Raw genomic sequence first — 20,092 nt, 5'->3', positions numbered from 1 at the left:
CCTCAATTTCCCACCAGGAGATGGTATGGTGGTTCTGTGCCAAAAACACACATTTAAGCTGTCCCAATGCTTTAACATTTTATTTTCAAGTATAAAGGCTTAGTTGGAGAAGGGGGCCAGGGTCACAGGCAGTGGGCAAGGGGTCTGGAAGCCCAGGTAGAGGTGGATGTGTGGGCCAGCAGTTTCCCAGATGCCACGGCCAGTCTCATTTGCCCTGTCTGTGCCTGGAACCCTCTGCTGGATGCCAAGAGGCCGAGGTAGCTGTGAGAGGAATGAGGCGTGGGGTGGAGGGCACAGGCTCACATCACCGCACAACACTGGCACGTCTTTTGCTTAGGGCCACTTGCCTCTTCACCCTCAGGAGGAGCAGGTGGCTCAGGCTGCTGGGCAGGTGCATAGGTGGGCACAGGGTGGGCACTGGGGTTGGCCCTGGGCTCCTCCACTGGAAGCAGTGGCTGGCACTCGGTGGGCTGCTCAGGAGCTGGGGTCTCTGCCAAGAGGGGGGTGGCATCTCCCGAGGTGTCCTGGCCCTCAGCAGGGGTTTGGGGCTTCATTGCTTCTTTCTCCAGGGAGCCTTTCTGCTTCTCCTGGGGCTGCTGTGGTCCTTCCTCCTCCAACTTTACTTCTTCCGTGGCCCCCACAGGTTGCTGTGGTCCTTCCTCCTCTGACCTTAACTCTTCCTTGGCGCCCACAGGTTGCTGTGGTCCTTCTTCTGACCTTAACTCATCCTTGGTCCCCACAGGTTGCTGTGTTCCTTCCTCCTCTGACCTTAACTCTTCCTTGGCCCCCACAGGTTGCTGTGGTCCTTCTTCCTCTGACCTTAACTCATCCTTGGCCCCCACAGGTTGCTGTGTTCCTTCCTCCTCTGACCTTAACTCTTCCTTGGCCCCCACAGGTTGCTGGGGTCCTTCTTCCTCTGACCTTAACTCATCCTTGGCCCCCACAGGTTGCTGTGGTCCTTGCTCCTCTGACCTTAACTCTTCCTTGGCCTCCAGGGGAGCCCCTGCCTCACTCACCTCTGTCTGACCTTCTTTTCCTCTTGACCCTCTCTGCTCTTCTGGACTCACATCTTCCTTGACCTCTTGGGTCTTCTCTGCCTCCAATGGTTCCTCACCTCCTGTTCTCTCTGCCTTCAGTGATTCCTCATCTTTTTTCTCTGCATCCGGTGGCTCTTCATCTCCTGCTTTCTCTACTGTTAGTGACTCCTCACCCTTTCTCTCTGTCATAGATGGTTCTTCAAGTGCCTTTAGTTTTTTTTCATCTCCTTTCTTCTCTACAACCAATGGTTCCTTGATTTTCTTCTCCTCTGCCCCTAACTTTTCCTCACCTCTTTCCTTCTCTGCCATCAATGATCCCTCAACTGCCTTGCTTTCTACTCCCAAAGGTTCCCCAGCCTCTTTCTCTGCCTCCAGCTTTTCCTCACCTCTATTCTGCTCTACTCCCAATGGCTCCTTATCTCTTTCCCTCTCTGCCCTCAAAGGTTCCTCTGTTTCCTTGCTTTCTGCTGACAATGGTTCCTCACCACCTTGCTTCTCTGTCTCCACCTTTTCCTCACCTTCTCTCCTCTCTGGCTTCAAGGGTTCCTCTGTTTCTTCCCTTTCCACTACCAGTGACATCTCCACGCCCCCCAACTCTGTCCCCGCCTTTCCCTCACTTTCTTTCTTCCCTGCGTCCACAGATTCCTCTGCCTGTCTCCTCTCCACTTCCCAGGTTTCCCCCCCTCTCCCACTCTCCACCCCCAGAGGACTCTCATCTCCTCCCTCCCTTCCCAGTGCCCTCGGCCCTTCTAACCCCTCCACCTGCAGTTCCTCCCATTCCTCACTGAGGGTCACTCTCTCCACCCAAATGAAGGATCCCTCCTCTCCTCCAGAGCCCCCCTGCCTGAAGCTATCAGGGCTGCCCCTGGGGGCTCCTTCTCCTTCTCCAGAAGCTGTTCCCTCTAGTCCCTCCTGGAGCTTCAGTGAGCTGGTCTCTGCAGCCTGTGGGCCCCTGCCTGTCTCCCCTGCAGCCTCTGAGTCACTGCCCTCTGTGCCTCCCACCCCTTCCCAGACCACCTCCACAACACCCCTGTCCTCCTTCTCCTTCACCCAGGACGGGAGCTCTGGGTGGTCGGCTTCCAGCCTGTCACCAATGGCTTCCAGCCTGTCACCAATGGCTTCCAGCACTATCTCTTCCACCTTAGCCTCCAGCTCTGGGCCAGTGGCTTCCCTGGCACAGTCCTCTGTGGCCCTCAGCCCCTCCCACACCACTTTCACCATGCCCCCTCCTTTGGCCTCACCCGCCCCTCCTTCAGATGCTGTCACCCGCTGCCGCTGCTCCTGCTCCGGAGTGGGGCTGGGGCAGGGGCCATTGGCTTCTGAGGAGGCTCCTGCTGCCCCAGGGACCCTCCTCGAGGCTGGCAGAACCCCAACAGCCTCATCTCTGGACTCAGACAGGTACTCCAGGGACGTGCCCACTGGTTCTGCTGGTAGGGAGGCTCTCTTGTTCAGATCAGTCTGGTCTGAGGAAGTCGGAGGAGAATAGGGGGTGGGAAAAAACAAGTGAGGTTGAGACCACCCAGATTCCGGCCCCTCCTCTTGGGGGCCCCTATACCTAGAGGCACAAATACTCACCTGCCTCGTCAGTGGGCTGGGAGAGTGGACGGTGACCCTGCAGGAATGGCAGAGACAAGGTCAGGCCACCCCATGTCTTCACTTCTAAATCCCTGCATGCTGGTACCCCTCCCCCTGCTCAAACACCCTCAATGGCTCCCCATTACCTTCAGGACCAAAACTTCTACTGCACTTCAGCCTTCCTCACCCAACTTATTGCCCTCTGCTTGCACATAGTAGTGTCATGCAGCTAATATTCTGTATCGGAGACCTATGGTATTGTCTGCTACTGAGGTTACCAAGGGACACAAGCCTTTTGCTATTAGAGCAGACATTCCAAACTGTATGTTCTAATACATAGTAGGAGGGGAGAATACTCTACTGCGAGATGGGAGAGCTGGGTCCCTCCCCATTCTGCCCCTCACTTGCTATGTAACCTTGGGAGAGGCACTGTCCTCTCTGGGCCTCTGTTTTCCTATCCGTAAAATGATGAACTTGAACCAGAGGTGATGGGCACTTTGATGACTTGTCCTCTGGTTTCCAAGGCACTTGAGGGACATGGGTAGTCATCTTCCAAGGGCTTTGGCTGCTGATGGGGTTTGGTCCCAGAGCTGGTGACATACTTCCAGCTGCCCACACGGCCCTATGCTAGTGTGCCTGGTCCTTCAACTGTGTGATCCAGAGCAGTCTGGCTTGCCAGGGATGTCACTGTTGGGGAGACAGTGACTTCAGGTGGGGAGTAGGCAGGTCATAAATAAGTAGGACGAGGGGGCTAAGGAGTGCCTGAGAGGTGACAGGGTGTCTTCTTTAGGTATATGATGTAGGAGGGCCTCTGGGAGGAGGTGACATTGAACAGAGAGACCTGAAGGAGAAGAGCCAGCCTTGAGTCAAGAAGTGGGGGAGGGTATTCCAGGCAGAGAGGACAGCAAACACAAAGACCCTGGGGCTGCAGTAAGCTAGACAAGTTTAAGGAACAGAAAGAGGGGGTCAGTGTGGCTGGAATGGAGTAGAGAAAGATGGGCTCAGGGACAGCCTGGGCCAAGTTTCATGGATCTCACAGTTGTCTGATCCTAATCTCTTTCTAGCTTCCATGCCTTTACAGAGGCTGTTCTCTGCCTGGAATTACCTTTCCCCTTGTACCTGGCTCCCACTCAGATTCAACATGGATGTCACTGCCTCCAGGAAGCCTTCCTGACTCTTCAGCCTCCCTAAGGTGCTTTCTCTGAGCTTCCCCATGCCCAGGGCTCCCCCCTCACAGACTCTTTGCACCCCATCTCCTCATCTGGACTGTGAGCTCTCATGGGCCAGGAAGCATGCCTTGTGCATCTCTGGCAAGGAACTTCTGGCTTATACCAAAAACCCAACAAGTGCTTCCCATGCCAATTGACAGGTCTTCTCTCTGGCCTGTGACAGGCACCTAGGAGCTAAGGGAATACATCAGGGAAAAGTGGGGACTGTGGAAAACCCACACCTCACTGTGGCCAGGCACAAATGTGGCTGGAGTTTTGGACTTCAAGGACAACCCAGACGACCAGATTTTACTGTAAAGTATCCTGGTTTTTAAAATTATGTGTATGGTATTAATTAAGATGTCACCAAACTGAAAGCAAACAAACAAAAATGCCAAACCTGTGTAGATGCTTCAGATCCCAAGATCATCTCATGGTGGTCTGTTCCTATCTTTAAGGTCGGATTCCATAAGCACTCTCCCACATTTTTTGCCCTCCTTCCTCATTGGCACCATCCTAGCAACTATGTGTTATAACATTCCATTGTGCCTGTTTCTACTGCTAAGTTGCGACTTGTGGACCCTCCCTCCACACCTCTTCCAGATGTGTGCTATTTTCTTTTTTTATTTTTTTAACATTTTATTTATTTGTCTTTAGAGGGGAAGGGAAGGAGAGAAAGAGAGAAGTATCAATGTATGGTTGCCTCTCGTGAGTCCCCGCTGGGAACTGGCCTGCAACCTAGGCATGTGCCCTGACTGGGAATCCAACCACGATCATGTGGTTCACAGGTCCGCGCTCAATCCACTGAGCTACGCCAGCCAGGGTCTGATATTTTCTTTTCAGACACAGGGAAACAGGCTTGGGTAAGGAAAGTGGCTTGCCCCAGACCACAGAGCAAAGAAGAAGCAGAAGACTAAGCATCTAAACTGTAGTTGTAGAGGATCTGCTTGGGGCCCTGTGGCCACACCCAACCCCAACCCTTTGCTCCTCCTTGCCTGTCTGCGCCAGGTGGGTCTGCCAGAGGGCTTGTGCTGGGCACCTGTGGACGCACTTTGCAACAGCTGCAGCTGAGATTGGAGCCTGGAAGAAAAAAGGCTGCTGGAAGCCGAGTCCCTAGGCTCAATGGACCCCCACCCCCACCACAGTCTCAATTTGCCACCTCCTGGGAGTGTGCCCAGGGTTCTGACCTAGTCAGGCAGGGGCCAACGTGGCAGGCAGAGACCCCACTCACGTGAACAAGCTGTCTTCCAGGTTCCGGATGCGGGCCTGTGCCTGGCCCTCAGGGGACTGAGAGTCCTGCAAGTTGGTATCCTCTGGTCCCTCGTGCCCCTCAGTCCCGTCCATTAGCCACCGCTCCCGAAGAGACTTTCTCTGGGCATGGAAAGGGGCTCCAGCTGGGTTTCCCTGCCCTGTGCGGGTCCCCCTCCCTCCCTTGCCTCACAGGCTGGGCAGATTATCTTATAGCTCCGTATTCACCCAGATGGGACAGACAGTTCTCCCTCAGTCTGGGATACATGCCCTCATTGCCTCCTCAACACTGCTAGGTGGGAGAGACACCCCATTACCAGCACACAGCTTCCCCAGGCTGGAAAAAAACACCCATCAACCTCCACAACCCTTCCAGAATGGGGCATAAATCCCCAAAGGTGAAATCAACGTCTCTCTTGGCTCCTCCCCACCCCAAAGTTGGACAGACATCTTCACTGTCCCCATATTCTTCCCAAAGGTGGAACAAATATCCCCATCACCACCATCACCCACTCAAGAACAGGGAAAGACAGCCACCCCCAAAGCTGGGACCAGTGGCCCCAACTGCTCTCCCATAATTAGACAGAGGATCCCATGGTCCTGCGAAACGAGGCTCGCAGGAACTTCCCCACCCACTCCTTGGCCCAGGCTGGGCAGGCGCCCCCACTTGCCACCAACCTTGAGCCTCTCCACGCGGAGCTTCTCTTCTTCCAGCTCCCCTCGCGCTGCACGGATCTCCTCCTGCAGCCGCCGTTTCTCCTGCACGGAGGACTGAGCTGCCGCCAGCCGGGCGGGGCCCTCTCCTCCCTTTCTGCCCGCCCTCCTCCGTGGGACTCGTGGCGGGGATCCCGGGGCTGCAGAGCTGTGGGGCACACGTCGGGGACCGGGGCGGGGAGGGGGCTGCGGAGGCGCTGACTCAGCAGCAGTGGGGGCGGGGCTGGAGGGGGCGGGGCCTGCCGCGCCCCGGATTCTGCAGAAGGCTGGCCCTCACTGAAAGAGGGGGTGGGTCTGTGACTGGGTAGTGGGCGAACCTTGGAATGGGCATCTAGAGGAGAGACAGAGCTGTGGGGGCCCGAGATATGGGGCTTAAGAGAGATAGGGTTCAGATATGGGGGTCCAGATAAGGGGATCAAAGGGAGGGGGCTGATGATAAGGGGGTCCGGAATGGGGGTGCAGTCATGGGGGTTTGGTGAGACTGGGCTGTCGAGATGGGGTCCAGAGAGATGGAGATGCAGAAGTGGGGGACAGAGAGATGGGGTGCAGAGGTGGGAAACAGATGGGGCTAATGAGGTGGGGGTTTAGAAAGATGGGGTACAAATATGGGGTCAGAAGGTTGGGGTCCAAAGAGATGAACATTTAGATGTGGGGGGGTTCAGAGAGATTAGCGAGATGGTTAGCGAGAAATGGGGTTAACACACGGGATGTTTGGAAGAGGTCGAGCTTCAAGAATGCAGAGGTCGAGCTGGATGATGCAGATTCTGGACGTGCGGGCTTGGGGTGGGGGGTGGGGGGGAGGTCCTCAGAATCATCCTTTTGGGGGTGGTGGTGACCAGACAGAGGAACTGGAGAGGGGAGGAGCCTGAAAATTTAGGTGGGACGCCCCAGGAAGGGATGGAACCGAGGGTGCTGCTCCTCCACTGAAGGAAGCTAGGCTGTCTCCCCACGATACCAGGGAGGCCAGAAAGAGGACTGGGGGGGCAAGGCTGGGATCGCCCAGGGCTCTGGGCCGGGCACACGGGGAGAGCGTCACTTACCGCGATGACCTCCAGTCGCTGCCGGTAGAGGGAGCTCTCGGCCATGGGCCTGTGGAGAGAGGGCAGAGGCTTCGGAAGGGGTCTCCCACAACCCACCCTCAGCAGACTGACCTCTTGAATGCCCTTCTCTGAGACAAGACCCTTGAGCCACTTGGGAAGCAACTGGAGCCCAACATTTCCTCTATTTCCCCTTTGCACCTGGGAGGAATTGGGGAGGCAGGAGCAAAGACTATGACAGTTGAGCTAAAGCCCTAACTAGGTCTGACATCACCTCTCTGAGCCTCAGTTTCCTCATCTGTATAATGGGCCTGGATAGCTTGAGCCTGACCTTGCAGAGAGATGCCCTAACAAGGAAGTATCCACGCAGGAAAAAACTTAGGACATAGTACTGCAAAAGCAATAGCACGGGTTATTATTCATAATACCTTTACTAATTCCCATGATTAATAATACTTATTATTAGTTATAATAACTATTTGCAGTCCATCCTACAGAAACTCTCGAATCCTGCCAGGCCCCCAACAGGCTGTGTCTCTTTCCAATTCCAAACCCTCTCTGGACTTTGGCTCCTACCCAGGATCCCTTAAGTTCTGGGGGTGAGGGAGTCTGGGGAAAGAAGTGTCCATCCCACCACTGTGGACACTCACCATTGCCATGGTAGCTTCAGAGCTTCCCTCGCCCCCTGCCACCACCCCCCCAGGAGGCAAGGGTCACCAAGTCATGCTGCCTCTCTAGCCTTGGACTCTGAGCTGAAAGGAGGGGAGGAGGATTTGCTATTTAAGGTTTAACCTGAGATACTCCCATCGTTGTCCTCCTTGCAGCATCCCAGGATCCTGCTTCACAGCCTCCAGGGCCACCCTTGGCCCCATCTGGGCTCCCTCTGGAAACTGGAAGCTGACTGTAGTACTGCAGGGCGCTTAGTAGACAGTCATCGCTGTATCAACCTATCATCATGGACATGCATTGAGCACCAGCTATGCGCAGGTGCTTCCCAGGCCAGTAGCTAGAAGGACATGTCTATTTGCTTGTTGTCCTGGACTCTTAGCCCAGAGTGCACACAGGGTAAGCCCTCAAACATTTATTAATTTGAGCACTAACACTATTGTATTAGCCTGGTTGCCCAAACTCAAGCAGAGCCTCCCAGATCTTCTGTGGCCACACCATGCAGCTATAATATCAGTACATATTTAGCACTTACTATATATAGTGCTCTAAGTGCTCTGTGGGGCCTCCAACAGGCTACCACAGCTACCTCCCCTCCTCCTCCCTGCCCTGATCTTGAGACACTATAGTTGACTCACTGCTGAGTTGACATTCCAACTGAGAATAAAATCAGCCAACCATTAGCCAGTGCATACCATGTGCCAGGTGCTGTGAAATGCTTTACCTATATAACTCACTGAGTCCTCCCAAAGCTCCTAGGAGGTAAGTAGTATTCTTGTTTTCATTTTATGGATAGGGAAACTGAGGCTCCAAGAAGTGGCAAAAAGACGTGTCCAAGGTCACAGAGTCAAGAGTGGAATTGGAAGCTCTTAGGCCCCAAACACTGGGAACTCTGGGGGAGAGAAGTGGGGTCCAGCACCCTATCTCGGCAGCCAAGAGGCCAGAGATCAGCCTGGGGGGTCTGTGATTTTCTTTGGGGCAGGGGGCTGAAGTCATGCTTTGCAGGAAGGCCAGACCCCCTGCTAAATAGGTTTGCCCCTGGAGGAGGGCTGAAGTGCCCCCTCTGCTGTCCCATCCCCAAGATGTAATCTCCTGGCCTCTTCCTTGCTGGGGGGTATCAGGTTCCCATTGCTAGGCAACCAGGTTTGTAGTTGGTGAATAATGTAATGGGGGACCCAAAAGAGTGAGGAAACCAAATTGGGGTTCCTTGGGTAGCCCATTTTCCAGAATTTTTTACAAACCTCTGAAGCCCCGCCATCCTCCTACTTTAAAAGGCCCTCATACTTCAAATATTAAAATACTCTGTACATGCATTCCACATTATTTATCTCTGACTCTACAAGAACAGTGTTCATAGTGGCCTGTTGCCACCAGGAGCAGTTGGTGGCCATTTCATTAAGCAAGCGATCATTTTAATTTTGCCATCATCTTTCCCAGTTTAGGAGCTATTAAACTTTTTCTATTGGATTTCAAGCATTTCCTCACACCCTGGATGCTGAGGGGTGTTCCTAGAGGCAAAACACTGAGTGAGGGGCCCTGTCATTCCCTGTCCCCCTACCACCCCCAGGCTGGACTTTGGGCTTGAAGCCTGCCAGTGGAAAATTCCCAAAAAGAAGCCGGTAGAGGTTCATTTCTCTCATCTGACTCTCTGGGGAGGGGGACATCAGAGAGCCTTTAAGGTTGGCTGCTGGTGTCTCTCCACTCCCTCTTGGTCCTTCTCACCCCGGTGGAAAGGCCTGTGTCCCCCATGAACCCCTCCCAGGCCCTGCCCACCTGCCCCCCTGACCCTGGACACTTACATGGGTGTGGCCGGAGACCACACCTGGCTCTGCAGGGCCATCTCTGCCCAGAATCTCACGTTCTGGTCTCCGAGAGATCAGGACCCACCACCCGCTTGCCCGCCCGAAGGTGCCCTGGAGGCTGTGACTTGGCTGGCAGGAAGGGGGGCTGCGGTCAGGCACCGGGAGAGCTGGTCCAGCTGGTTTGGGCTGGGAGGCGGGAGGTGCATGGGGCGAGGGGGGCTGGGGGCTGGCGGGCAGTTCTGGGGAGGAACTATCAGCTGTCCTGATAAATTATTTACCAGCCACTGGCCTCCTTGCTGCACTTGGCTGCCTCCTGGTAAATACACCCTCACATGTGTGGTGGGGCATGTGGACCCAAGTGGGGAGTTAAGGACCACTCCCTGCCCCCAGAGAATGGCAGCTCTACTTGGCACAACAGGCATCTCATGTCTAGCCTGCCCACCAAGGGTCCCCCACATGCATGCGAGTATCGCTGCACACCACACATGTTGGCTACTCTCACAAAGTACTTACTGCCCTTCTGGGACCCTGGCTCTGGGGTGGGGAGGAAGGGACTGATCCAGCTAGAGGATTCTGAGCACCATAGGAACCAGGAGACCTGGGCTCTGGGGTAACTGTAGGCAACTCACCCCAGGTTTCTAGGCCACAGTTTCCCCTTTTGTGAAGTGGGAGAATTAGATCAAGTGGCCTTCAGGACCTGGGACCCTTACATGCTGTATGCAGGGGTGAGGTCCTGATGAGGAAAGTCTAAAGAACTTTCCACCCAAATCTTAAGGATCTCTGTTTTTTGAGCCCCATGCCATTCTTAAAGTGCCAGCAGCCCTTTTCTCAGCTGACTTCATGTTTCATTTAACCACTCCTTGGGGAAAGCACCTACTTTCCAGGCTGGTGTCCCCCAGCAGCTGTGATAACCTTCCCTATCACAGCCTTGGTCACAACTGTGCAGTTCCAAGACAGGAGCCTGGAAGAGAAAGGTTCTTGCCCTGCCCTCCCCACTTTAGAGAGCTCACTCCAGCTGAGACATTTCCATGGGGCAAAGGGAAGGGACCCACCTACATCCTGCGGCTTCCTCTGCTAGATCCTAGTCTGGGTACTTGGGGCCTCAGAATTCCCTGCTCCAGTGATCTTGAGCTCACTGAGAAGGCTTTCAGTTTCCTGAGGGCAAACCATGAAGCTAGGGTGTGCCTCACCCTGTCACTTCAGCCCAGCCTGACCCCAGAAGGGGCCAAAGACAACTGTTGGGGGAGGGGTGAGGAAAGAGCTTGGACATGAAGGATGGGGTACCCAGGTGCATGCACAAAGCTGCTTGCTATGCAGGGCAGAGTTGGAGGTGGGAGACAAAGGGGGCCAGACTGAAGACTGGGGTTTCCCTGTACCCCACATGCTGGCACAAAACTCCTAGGGACTGAAAATGTTGTCAGTTAAGCAGGTCTTCTCAGTCATTTGGAAAGTATATTTGCCATGATAGGGAGGGAGAACATATTTTTAAAATTGGTTTTTTCGCCCTGGCTGGTGTAGCTCAGTGGATTGAGCTCGGGCCTGGGAACCACACGATTGCGGTTCGATTCCCAGTCGGGGCACATGCCTGGGTTGCAGGCCAGTTCCCAGTTCCCGGTTCCCGGCAGGGGACGCATGAGAGGCAACCATACGCATTGATGTTTCTCTCTCTCTCTCTCCTTCCCTTCTCCTCTAAGATAAATAAATAAAATCTTTAAAAAAATAAAAATAAATAAAATTGGTTTTTAATTGTGGTAAAATACGCATAAAATTTATCATTAGTGGCATTTAGTACATTCACAATGTCGCAAAACTTTTGCCACCCCAAAGGAAATCCTTCCCTATGAGTAGACACTCCCCATTCCCTCTCGCCCAGCCCCTGGCAACTACCAATCTGCTTTCTGTTTCTACAGGTTTGCCTGCTCTGGAAATTTAAGGCCAGTGGAATCATACAACACGTGGCCTTTTGTGTCTGGCTTCTTTCACTCAACACAAGGCTTTAGCATGAGTAAATGCTTTATTCTTTTTTATGGCTGAATAATACTCCACTGTGTGGATGGACCACATTCTGTGTATCCATTTGTCTGTCAGTGAACAGGTGGGTTGTTCCCACCTTTTGGAGGCAAGAATACATTTTATTTAATTGCTCATAGCTTGATTTTATAAATATAATAACAACAACAATATAAACAAAGCCACTTTTAAAATGGAATTAGAGCCGCCACCCCAGAGGAACTGCCTTGAATATCTTTTCCCCTCAAACCTTGGGAATGTTAACACAGGGCAGAGTAAACTGTGGGCTGGGTCTAAAGCAACACTGTGCCCTAAAGGAATGTTTGCAAAGATAACGAGAAAGCAGATCTATGACTACAGGACCAATGAGTACCAGGCTGAAATTTTAAAACATTGTTTAGAATTAGCACCACCGAGTTAAGCTCATCTGCTCCAGTAGAAATGCCTTTTTTCTACTGGTATAACTATACTGCTTCGCTTTCTCACAAATATCCCTTGCCTTTGTCTCCTAATTGGAACACTGGTTGGGTTTCTGTCTGAATCAGTGCTTCCCAAATAGCTACTCTTTTGGATCTCAAATAAATGCTTGTGGCCTCTCACTTCGGCCTTTATTTTTAGGTTGACAGTTTTATAACTGTTAGTGATTGAGATGTATAGTATATAGGTTTCCCTTTGTACTCTTGTCCTGGCTTCCACACCGAGGCAAGACTGTTCTGTTTGTAATTGTGTCTGCCTCTCAAGCTCAACTGCGACTGCCCAGTCTGATTTATTTCTTTATTTCCAACATTGATGTAGGCCTAGTAAATATCAAGCAACTGCTTTGTGTCAGGCACTGTTCTAGGCATGGGGCACTTGGGTATAGAGGTGGGAAAGACAAACTGAAATTGCTGTAACACAACTCACTTTCTAGTGGCAGGAGGTAGATAATATGCAAATAAATAAAGGTGATTGGTGATAACTGCAGTACAGGGAAAACAACAGGGATAGAGTTATGGAGAGGGCTGTGTATAATGTACGCTAGATGATCAGGGACCACTTTTTTTTTAAAGATTTTTTTTTTAAGAGAGAGAGGGGAAGGAGAAAGAGAGGGAGAGAAACATCAATGTTGGGTTGGGTTGCCTCTTACACCCCTCTCCCCCACCAGGGACCCAGCCCCCAACCCCAGCATGTGCCCTGATGGGGAATCGAACTGGGGACCCTGAGCTTCACAGTCTGATGTGCAATCCACTGAGCCACACCAGCCAGGATAAGGACCACTTTTCTGAAGAAGTGACACTTGAGCCCAGATCTGATGAGTACAAGCCAACCATATGATGTCATTCCAGGAAGAAGGAAAGACAAGTGCAAAGGCCCTGAGGTGGGAATACAGTGGGTATTTTGAGGGAAGCACAAAGGCTGGATCCAGGGAGAGATCATTATAAGATGAGATCTGAGAAGTGGGCAGAGCCTTTGGGCAGGGGTAGGGAGTTTGGATTTTTCTTCTAAGTTTAGCAGGGAAGCATTGGAGTAAGGTGAAGTGACTGGGATGAGGGTGGAGAGAAATGGACAAATTCAGAATGTTTTGGAGGCTGAGCCAAAAGATCCAACAGCAATCTAATCCCGATGGATTGGGGAGGGCGGTGGCTGAGGAAGACAGAAATTCAGGCTGACACATAGGTTTTGGGCATGAAAACCTGAATGGGTGAGTTGCCATACATAGTGAGGGGGAGTAGAGTGGCAGGACACTTGAGTTCAGTTTTGAAAGTGTTCAGATTGACATATCTATTAGACACCAGACGATTTTTGGCTATAAATCCAAAACCTTGGAGAGAAGTCAGAGCTAGAGATGTCAATTTGGGAAACATCAGCATAGAGATAGTGTTTAAAGCATGTGACTGGGATCTGTCAGGGTCCCCGTGTTGAAAGGAAAAGAGATTGTGTGCTCAAACAGAGTAATGGATGAGAACTTAATAGAGTCAGTTTACAAAGGTGTAGGGAAACAATCAAAGCATTGTGCACACCCTGCGTTAGTAACAGCTGGGAGCAGTTACCACCCCTTGGCCTTGTGGGGGCGGGGAAGAGAGAGGGGGTGGGGATTGAGATTGAGGTTGCTGTGCAGAGCTGCTACCTACAGTGGAGGGACACAGCCAACTGCGTCCAACTGAGGGCACATGGGATAAACATGCGACATCACTCTCCTCTCCCCCACCAGCCAACCCCAATAGAAGCCAGAGGGAAAGAAAGCCTGTTGGTACAGGTGAATGGAGGTCTGAAAAGGGGTGCTCTGGAGGTAGGAGGAAAACTAGGAGAGGGTGGTGTCCCTGGAGACCAAGGTGCAAATGGAAAGTCAGAGGGGAGCCAGTGGCTGGGTCTGACAAATGAAGGTCATCAGGGTCCTTGAATGGAGAAGGGTCAGTGGGATGGTGGGACCAAGAACTGGGTTACCATGACCAGAGGAGAGTCAGAGGTGATAAAGTGGAAAGACCACTAAAGAAACATCTCTTCCCAGAAATACAGCTTTAATCCTCATCAACTCCCAAGCAAGTACACATTACTATCCCTATGTTACAAACAAGGAAACTGGGACTTAAAGAAAAAAACAAAACAAAACAAAAGGAAAAACCCCTAAACCTTGGAGAAGGCTGGTAACCTGCTCAGGTTATAGGTGGGATGAACCCAGGTGGGCCCGATTCCAGTTGAGTCAATGGGATCAGATGGTCAGAGGGAAGAGATCAGCAGTTGGTGAGACCCAATAGAATGCTGAAAGAGAAGGTGGAAAGAAAGGATAGTCACCAGAGTAGCCAGAGAGTTGGGAGGAGAAATGGTCAGCAAATTGGATTATTGAGGGTTTCTGAGGCTGTCTAGCCCCACCACTTTCTCTAGGTACTTATAGCTTTCTTCCCAATCGCCCTATAATGGTCAGGGGCAGTAGGGAGATTTGGAGAAAGCCTGGGGGAAGACAATGGACAATGTCCCTGGGGGTGGGTCTCTCAGGGGGAGGGTCAGGATCTGGCCCCAACTGCAGGGAGCTGCTGTCTTCTACAAGCCTCGATCGATCCCTCTCTGGGCCTTCCCACCTGCCTCAGCCCAAGGTGACCGCCTTTCTAAATAAGAAACCGCCTTTCTAAATACGACAGTCACTCCGCTGAACGCTGGGTGCACTGGATCTGTTCCTCTCTCTTCCCTTAATCTGGGCGTGCACTTGGCCGCGAACACCTCACGGACTTTTCCGGGAGAGGGTCAAAGGAAGCGGCCTCTGCACTTGGCCAGAGTCGCGGCTACCGCTGGGGATCCTCGCTGAGCTCAGGTTCTTGGCGTCAATGCTTCAGGCGCCCCCTCCAGCCCGAGCTGTGCACCGCAGGGGTGGAACGTGAATGGACAGCCTAGAGGCCGGGGCGTCGCGGCCTTCTGGCACCGGCTGGGCGGGACTGGCAAAGCCCCAGAGTGCTGTCTTCCGGGGATACCCCTACTGGAGGACCTGTGGCTCAGAAGCCCAGCCCGGCTCGTGGCTGGGGCTACGTCTCCTGGCAATACCAGGGACATGGGGATGAAAAGGTGCCAGGGTGGAGCCCAGTGTGTGAGTCGGCCCCAAGACCGGCCCCACCAGTGGACCGAGCCTAGGAAAGTCCGGTGCCCTCAGCTGACCCGAAACACGCCGGTGGACAAAATCCGGTGCCCAGGGGAGGCGCGCCCGCCCCGAGGGCGTGGCCGGGGCGGGGCCCGAGTCCTCCGGGCAGGTGCAGGGGGTGGTGCCCGGCCCTGCCCCGGAGGGCCGTTCTTGGAGGCCAGGGGTTGGGTCAGAGACACGGCCGGTGAGGGCGACGCCCTGGAACTCTCGGGCGGCGACCACAGGTGCCCTGCGTCCCAGCTGTGGCCATCAAAACTCCAGCGCTAGAAACTCAGACTTTCGAGCTGCTCCCAACCCCGGACACCGAGGCTCCCGAGCCGGAGAGTGGAGCCCTGGGGTCGCCCGAAGAGCGGGGCTCAGAGCCCCCGGGGTCAGACAGCGAAGTCCCTGGGCGTGTCGCAGGGCAGGTAACCTAGGTCCCCAGGACAGGCAGCGAGGTACCCGTGTTCTCTGCATAGCAGGACGCGGAGACCCACAAGCAAGAGAGCAAAGTGCTCGAGCCATTAGCGGGGCAAGGCGCAGAGCTCTCGGGGCCGTGCCCACCTGGGAGCTTTGAGACTCCTGGGCCAGGAAGAGGTGACCCCAAGCCATTCGAAACGCGAAGCGCCCGGGTCCCGGGAAGTTTCCCTCTCAAGATCCCTAGACTTCCTTCTCCGGATCAGACCTGGAAGCCCCCCAGCAGCGTTTTCCTCTGTTCCCTGAGACCTCCCCAACAGTCCCAGAATAGCTGCTTATGGAGACGCCCATCGAACGCGAAATCCGCCGCAGCTGCGAACGCGAGGAGAGCCTGCGCCGAAGCCGGGGCCTGAGCCCAGGTCGCGCGGGCCGCGAACTCGTCGAGCTGCGCTTGAGGCCGGTGCTCAGCCTGCCGGATCCGGGCCCCGCGCTCCCGCGTGCTTTGGAGCGCGCGCGGGCGGGCGCGCAGATGCAGCGAGACATCGAGCGGGAGGCCCACCGGCAGGCGGCGCTGGCGCGCCCCGCGACCCCAGAGCCGCCCGCCCGGCCGCCACCGCAGCTGGACGAGCTCAAGCGCTTCTTCGAGGCCGCAGGTGAGTGCGGCTTCTCGCCAGCGTCTGAGGGAGGCGCGGGGCCGCAGCGGCTGCTGGAGCACGGAGGCCGGCCGCTTTCAGTTGTGCAGGGCCGGTGTCCGGTGCTGGCCCGCGCCCCGCCGCCCATCGCGCCATCACTGCTGGAACTGGAGGTGCGCGAAGCACAGGAGCGCGAGCGGGAGCTGCAGCGCCAGAGGCTTAGCGTCTATGGCACCGCGGAAATCAAGGAGCCCGCGCCGAGCCTAATGGGTAAGCCACCGGTTCCTGGACTCCCCGACTTCCCACAACAGTGGCCTCTCTCTGGCACTCTGGGGTTTTCCTGGTTCCCAGATACCTGGTACTCCCTCTCAACTTCCCGTTCCCTGTTCACTCCCTTCTGGGCTGCCCACTCTGTTTTCCACTCGGAGTGGCGAGTGGCCACCCCGAGTGGTCAACTCCCAGATACAACTGAGCTAGGCTCAGGATAGGGAAGGGAGGATTCCAGATGTCTTTTTTTGTTGTTGGGTCCCAGGGAACTCTGCCTGGATTCCGCGACTCCTGCATCGTCTGAATTTTCGGGTTTCTACTTCCTTACTCTGGGTTGCTTGCCTCCTCCTGCACAATGGAGGCTTCCTGGGGTAGTGTCGGGGTGAATGCCTGTGTGTGTTTAAGGGGTGCGGCTGGCTTCCTTTGTCCTGGCCACCTCTAGCTGGTGAGAAGAGGAAAGACCTCGGCAGAGTGTCTTTTCTCCGCAGCGATCAGGGGTGATGGAAAGCTGGCGGTGATCTGGCCTCCCCGCAGAAAGGCTTCGGAGAACGGCCTGGAGCAGGTGAGACCCCCATTTCCCTCTTACCTCAGGCGCTTGTCGCCACCCCCCTACAAACACATGGCCCCGAGGCGCCAGGACGCTGGGCCAGGGAAAGTGCATCCCCGCGCCTCTGGGAAGTCACTCTGGGCTAGCACACAAAGTGCCAGGCGCCGCCCAGGGGTGATGAGGCGGTGGTCTTGGGGCCCAAACCGCCCCACCCTATGCCAACTGACTCCTTCTTCCCAGGAGGAGCGGAAGCCTTGAGGTTAGAGCGGGCTGGGATCCCCGGCCAGAAGTAACATGCCCTTCAGAGGACGAAGGCACCCAGGAGTGCCCTCTGGATAAGCAGAAGTCCTGGAGAGGGGCCAGAGGTCTGCACCGGGGAAGATGAACGCTACCAGCCATCCTTAAGTTGACTTTGTGAAATTGACCAGTTTCTCTATAAAACTGTTATTCCCCACCCATCCAGTGAAATGTCCAGCCCTTCTCCACCTAACTGCAAACCAAGCTAGCCTCTACCTCCGGCCTTGACTGTTAGAGGACCGGGGTCACCGCCTCAGCTGTTCCCACTCCCCAATAAAATTTCTTCCTTCTGGGCAGTGCGGGCTGCTTTATTTCGGGTCCTCTTGATCTGGGGTGGGGCAGGAGCGCAGAAAGCAGAGGAGAAAGCCATAGGAGGCGCCGACGGAAAGCAGAAAGTGCCCTTAATGCTCTGTTCCGGGACTGCGGGTCTCCCCCGGCCCTGCCTGGGTCCTAATGCCCCCTGGCGGCGCCGGTGCAAACAGGCATTTAGATCAATGACTTCAGGCCCTCGTTTCCAGACTTCGTCGGTATTTATTGGTGCCAACGGCGTGCCCCGCGCCGGGCGCAGGCTAGACAGAGGTGATAAGGGGTTGTTCCTGCCCCTGGGTTGTAAACAATAGCTAAAACAAAACACACAAAAAAACTCCTTAGAAGGGCACGCAAGGCCATTTATAATCTGCCTAGTGATTGCAAACCTCATATGCCCATGGCCCCAAGCAAATATTGAGGAGAGAGATGAGGTGTGCTTGAAAACAAATGCCTCCTTCCAATGGGCAGGTAAGTGTTCCTCCATATTAGCAGTGCTACCAATGAGTGAGTTGTGAGTTAAGTGGTGCCAAAGCTGCTTTCTAAAAGAAATCTACTAAACTTTATTTTTAAAAAAACATTTATTTATTTATTTTTTAGAGAGAGGGGACAGGAAGGAGAAAGAGTGGGAGAGAAACATCAATGTGTGGTTGCCTCTCATGTGTCCCCTACTGGAGACCTGGCCTGCAACCCAGGCATGTGCCCTGACTGGGAATGGAACCAGCAACCCCTCGCTTCACAGGCCTGCGCTCAATCCACTGAGCTACACCAGCCAGGGCAAAATCTACTAAACTTTAAATAATTGTGACTATTTAGGAAACTTAAAATGGAGGGGGTGCAAGAGGAGGCAGCAAGCAATACCTGTCTGCAATAGGACTTGTGGTTGTCAATTAGCAAACTCTCCTTAATTCTGTCTCAAGACATTCTGTGAACACCCCAAATTGTAAAATTATATCTCTGCAGTTATATTCTGTGGTTTTAGTATATCAGCTTCTTAGAGGTGTAGTGAGACTCAGGAAACACTTTAGAATCATTGTTTAAACTCTTGGATTTGTCCAACTTTGTATACCCTGGGTCCGGCAACAGGCTGGAACCTGCATGGGACAGCAAATGGCTAATGAAGGATAGAAGAATGCTTTCTCATACAGCATTGCACCCCAACAGCAGCTCAGCCCAACACCACTGTCAGCACATTGACCATATACTTGATCTTGACTCTGGGAGGACTGGATAGAAAGGCAGGAAAGTCAGCACTGTCAAGGTGGAAATGGAAACACCCAGATCCAGTTCTTTTTTTTTAAAAATATTTTATTTATTTATCTTTAGGGGGGGAAGAGAAGGAGAGAAGGAGAGAAATATCAATGTATGGTTGCCTTTTGTGCATCCCCTGCTGGGAGTTGGCCTGCAGGGAACTGGCCTGCAACCCAGGCATGTGCCCTGACTGGGAATCGAACCGCGATCGTGTGGTTTGCAGGCCTGTGTTCAATCCACTGAGCTACACCAGCCAGGGCCCAGAGCCAGTTCTTAATTCCCCGTAGGGCAGCCAAGAACTAAGCATGTGAAGAGTTGACAGGGTAGCTTAAGTGCAGACCTGCTTTCTTGAACTTTCCTGCAGATTAAAATCACCTGAGGAATGCTTGTGCCAAGTAAATCAGAATCTAAGGGAAGTCTTGGCATCAGTAAAGCTTCCCCAGGTGCTTCTAACATGGAGTCAAGTTTGAGAGCCATGCTGTAGATGTAGGCTAGCAGTTCTCAAAGTGTGCTGCCTGGACCAGTGGCACCAGCATTGCTTAGGAACTTGTTAAAAACACACCTTGGGCCCTGTCCCAGACTTAATGATCAAAACCTCCATGTGATTCGCAGTGAAACTAAAGTTGGAGAATCATGGGTGTAGACAGGACCCAGAGAGTCAAGCCTGTTTCCTTCCTCTCCCAGTACTGCCGTCACCCACTGGAAACCTTTAGTCTTAAGTGGCCAGTGGATTTGTCTAAAGCTGTGAGTGACTAACCTGAATTGAGAGGTACTATAAGTGTAAAATACCAGATTTCAAAGGCTCAGTACCAAAAAAGGGGGGATATCTCATTAGTAATTTATTACACTGATTATATGTTCCAATATTTTGGAGATATTGGGTTAAATTAAAATATCACTAAGACTCATCTGACCCCCTTTTTTAATGTGACTATTAGAAAATTTGAAATTACATGACTCACACTTTATACTATTTCTATTGAACCAGGCTAGTCTATAGACTTTTACAGCTGAGAGAAATCTCATAGAGGACACCTCAAATCAGTATTATGGAGCTTCAGAACCCCCTTGAATTAATTTACACTTTGGTTGTGGACAAAAATATCCTTGATACAGTCAGGCGTTGTCACCAAAAGTCCCCTCTCCCTCAAAACAAGGGTTTTGGTGTCCAATCCTGATTCACTCACCCCTCACATCTGTTCGTGTCTTCTGTAAACTGGGGCTTATGATAATAGTATGTGCCAGGGACTATTAGGTAAGCGAGTGTTTTGCTCAAAGCCTAAAAGCAGGGCTCTTGGTCTCTCCTCCGACTCTGAAAATGCAGATATGCAGGAGACCAAAAGGCATTCCTTAGTTTAAAGGGCATAACTTGCAGCTGAGTGACGGAAGGCCAGGAAGGACACCCCTCACCTCACAAGGGACCAGTTGTGATCAGAGGACCCAGCTCAAGTCCAGGCTCCACTACTTGCTCGCCGTAGCTTTGGACAGGTGA

General features: G+C 53.2%; 2 protein-coding genes across 11 annotated transcripts; one reads left to right on the top strand and one right to left on the bottom strand.

The window, feature by feature from the left end:
• Positions 1–52: 52 nt before the first annotated feature.
• PALM3 (paralemmin 3) lies at positions 53–9,481 on the bottom strand. 8 transcript variants are annotated; one of them, XM_037041812.1, is made up of 9 exons: positions 9,285–9,481; positions 7,612–7,766; positions 6,823–6,871; positions 5,747–5,827; positions 5,052–5,191; positions 4,816–4,900; positions 2,613–2,649; positions 675–2,500; positions 53–623 (listed from the first exon to the last, which is right to left on the bottom strand). In XM_037041812.1, exons 2-9 carry the CDS (start codon positions 7,689–7,691, stop codon positions 300–302), a joined length of 2,622 nt encoding a protein of 873 aa, XP_036897707.1. In that variant the 5' UTR covers positions 7,692–7,766; positions 9,285–9,481; the 3' UTR covers positions 53–299. The 8 variants fall into 8 exon arrangements, with proteins under 8 accessions (XP_036897707.1, XP_036897708.1, XP_036897710.1 ...); XM_037041813.1 differs by having other exon boundaries at positions 53–669; positions 769–2,500; XM_037041815.1 differs by having other exon boundaries at positions 53–669; positions 922–2,500.
• Positions 9,482–13,381: 3,900 nt separating this feature from the next.
• MISP3 (MISP family member 3) lies at positions 13,382–17,339 on the top strand. 3 transcript variants are annotated; one of them, XM_037041806.1, is made up of 4 exons: positions 13,382–13,566; positions 15,608–16,202; positions 16,688–16,761; positions 16,987–17,339. In XM_037041806.1, the coding sequence occupies exons 2-4, from the start codon at positions 15,638–15,640 to the stop codon at positions 17,002–17,004; spliced, it is 657 nt and encodes a 218-aa protein (XP_036897701.1). In that variant the 5' UTR covers positions 13,382–13,566; positions 15,608–15,637; the 3' UTR covers positions 17,005–17,339. The 3 variants fall into 3 exon arrangements, with proteins under 3 accessions (XP_036897701.1, XP_036897702.1, XP_036897703.1); XM_037041807.1 differs by lacking the exon at positions 13,382–13,566 and adding an exon at positions 14,487–14,583; XM_037041808.1 differs by lacking the exons at positions 13,382–13,566; positions 16,688–16,761; positions 16,987–17,339 and adding an exon at positions 16,554–16,681 and having other exon boundaries at positions 14,641–16,202.
• Positions 17,340–20,092: the final 2,753 nt, after the last annotated feature.

The sequence above is a fragment of the Sturnira hondurensis genome, unplaced genomic scaffold (assembly GCF_014824575.4).
Source record: "Sturnira hondurensis isolate 20B ecotype Veracruz unplaced genomic scaffold, ASM1482457v3 Scaffold0003213, whole genome shotgun sequence".
Lineage (NCBI taxonomy): Eukaryota > Metazoa > Chordata > Mammalia > Chiroptera > Phyllostomidae > Sturnira > Sturnira hondurensis.
Note: the sequence above shows the minus strand (reverse complement) of the source record. Positions and strands in the feature narration are given on the sequence as shown.

Coding starts and splice junctions, on each gene's coding strand:
- MISP3 (XM_037041806.1), top strand. CDS start 15,638: ATGGAGACGCCCATCGAACGCGAAATCCGCCGCAGCTGCGAACGCGAG. Junction 16,203..16,687: donor GCCCGCGCCGAGCCTAATGG/GTAAGCCACCGG, acceptor TTTTCTCCGCAG/CGATCAGGGGTGATGGAAAG.
- PALM3 (XM_037041809.1), bottom strand. CDS start 7,691: ATGGGGCCAAGGGTGGCCCTGGAGGCTGTGAAGCAGGATCCTGGGATG. Junction 6,872..7,611: donor CAACGATGGGAGTATCTCAG/GTTAAACCTTAA, acceptor CTCTCTCCACAG/GCCCATGGCCGAGAGCTCCC. Junction 2,501..2,612: donor CCAGCCCACTGACGAGGCAG/GTGAGTATTTGT, acceptor CGACTTCCTCAG/ACCAGACTGATCTGAACAAG.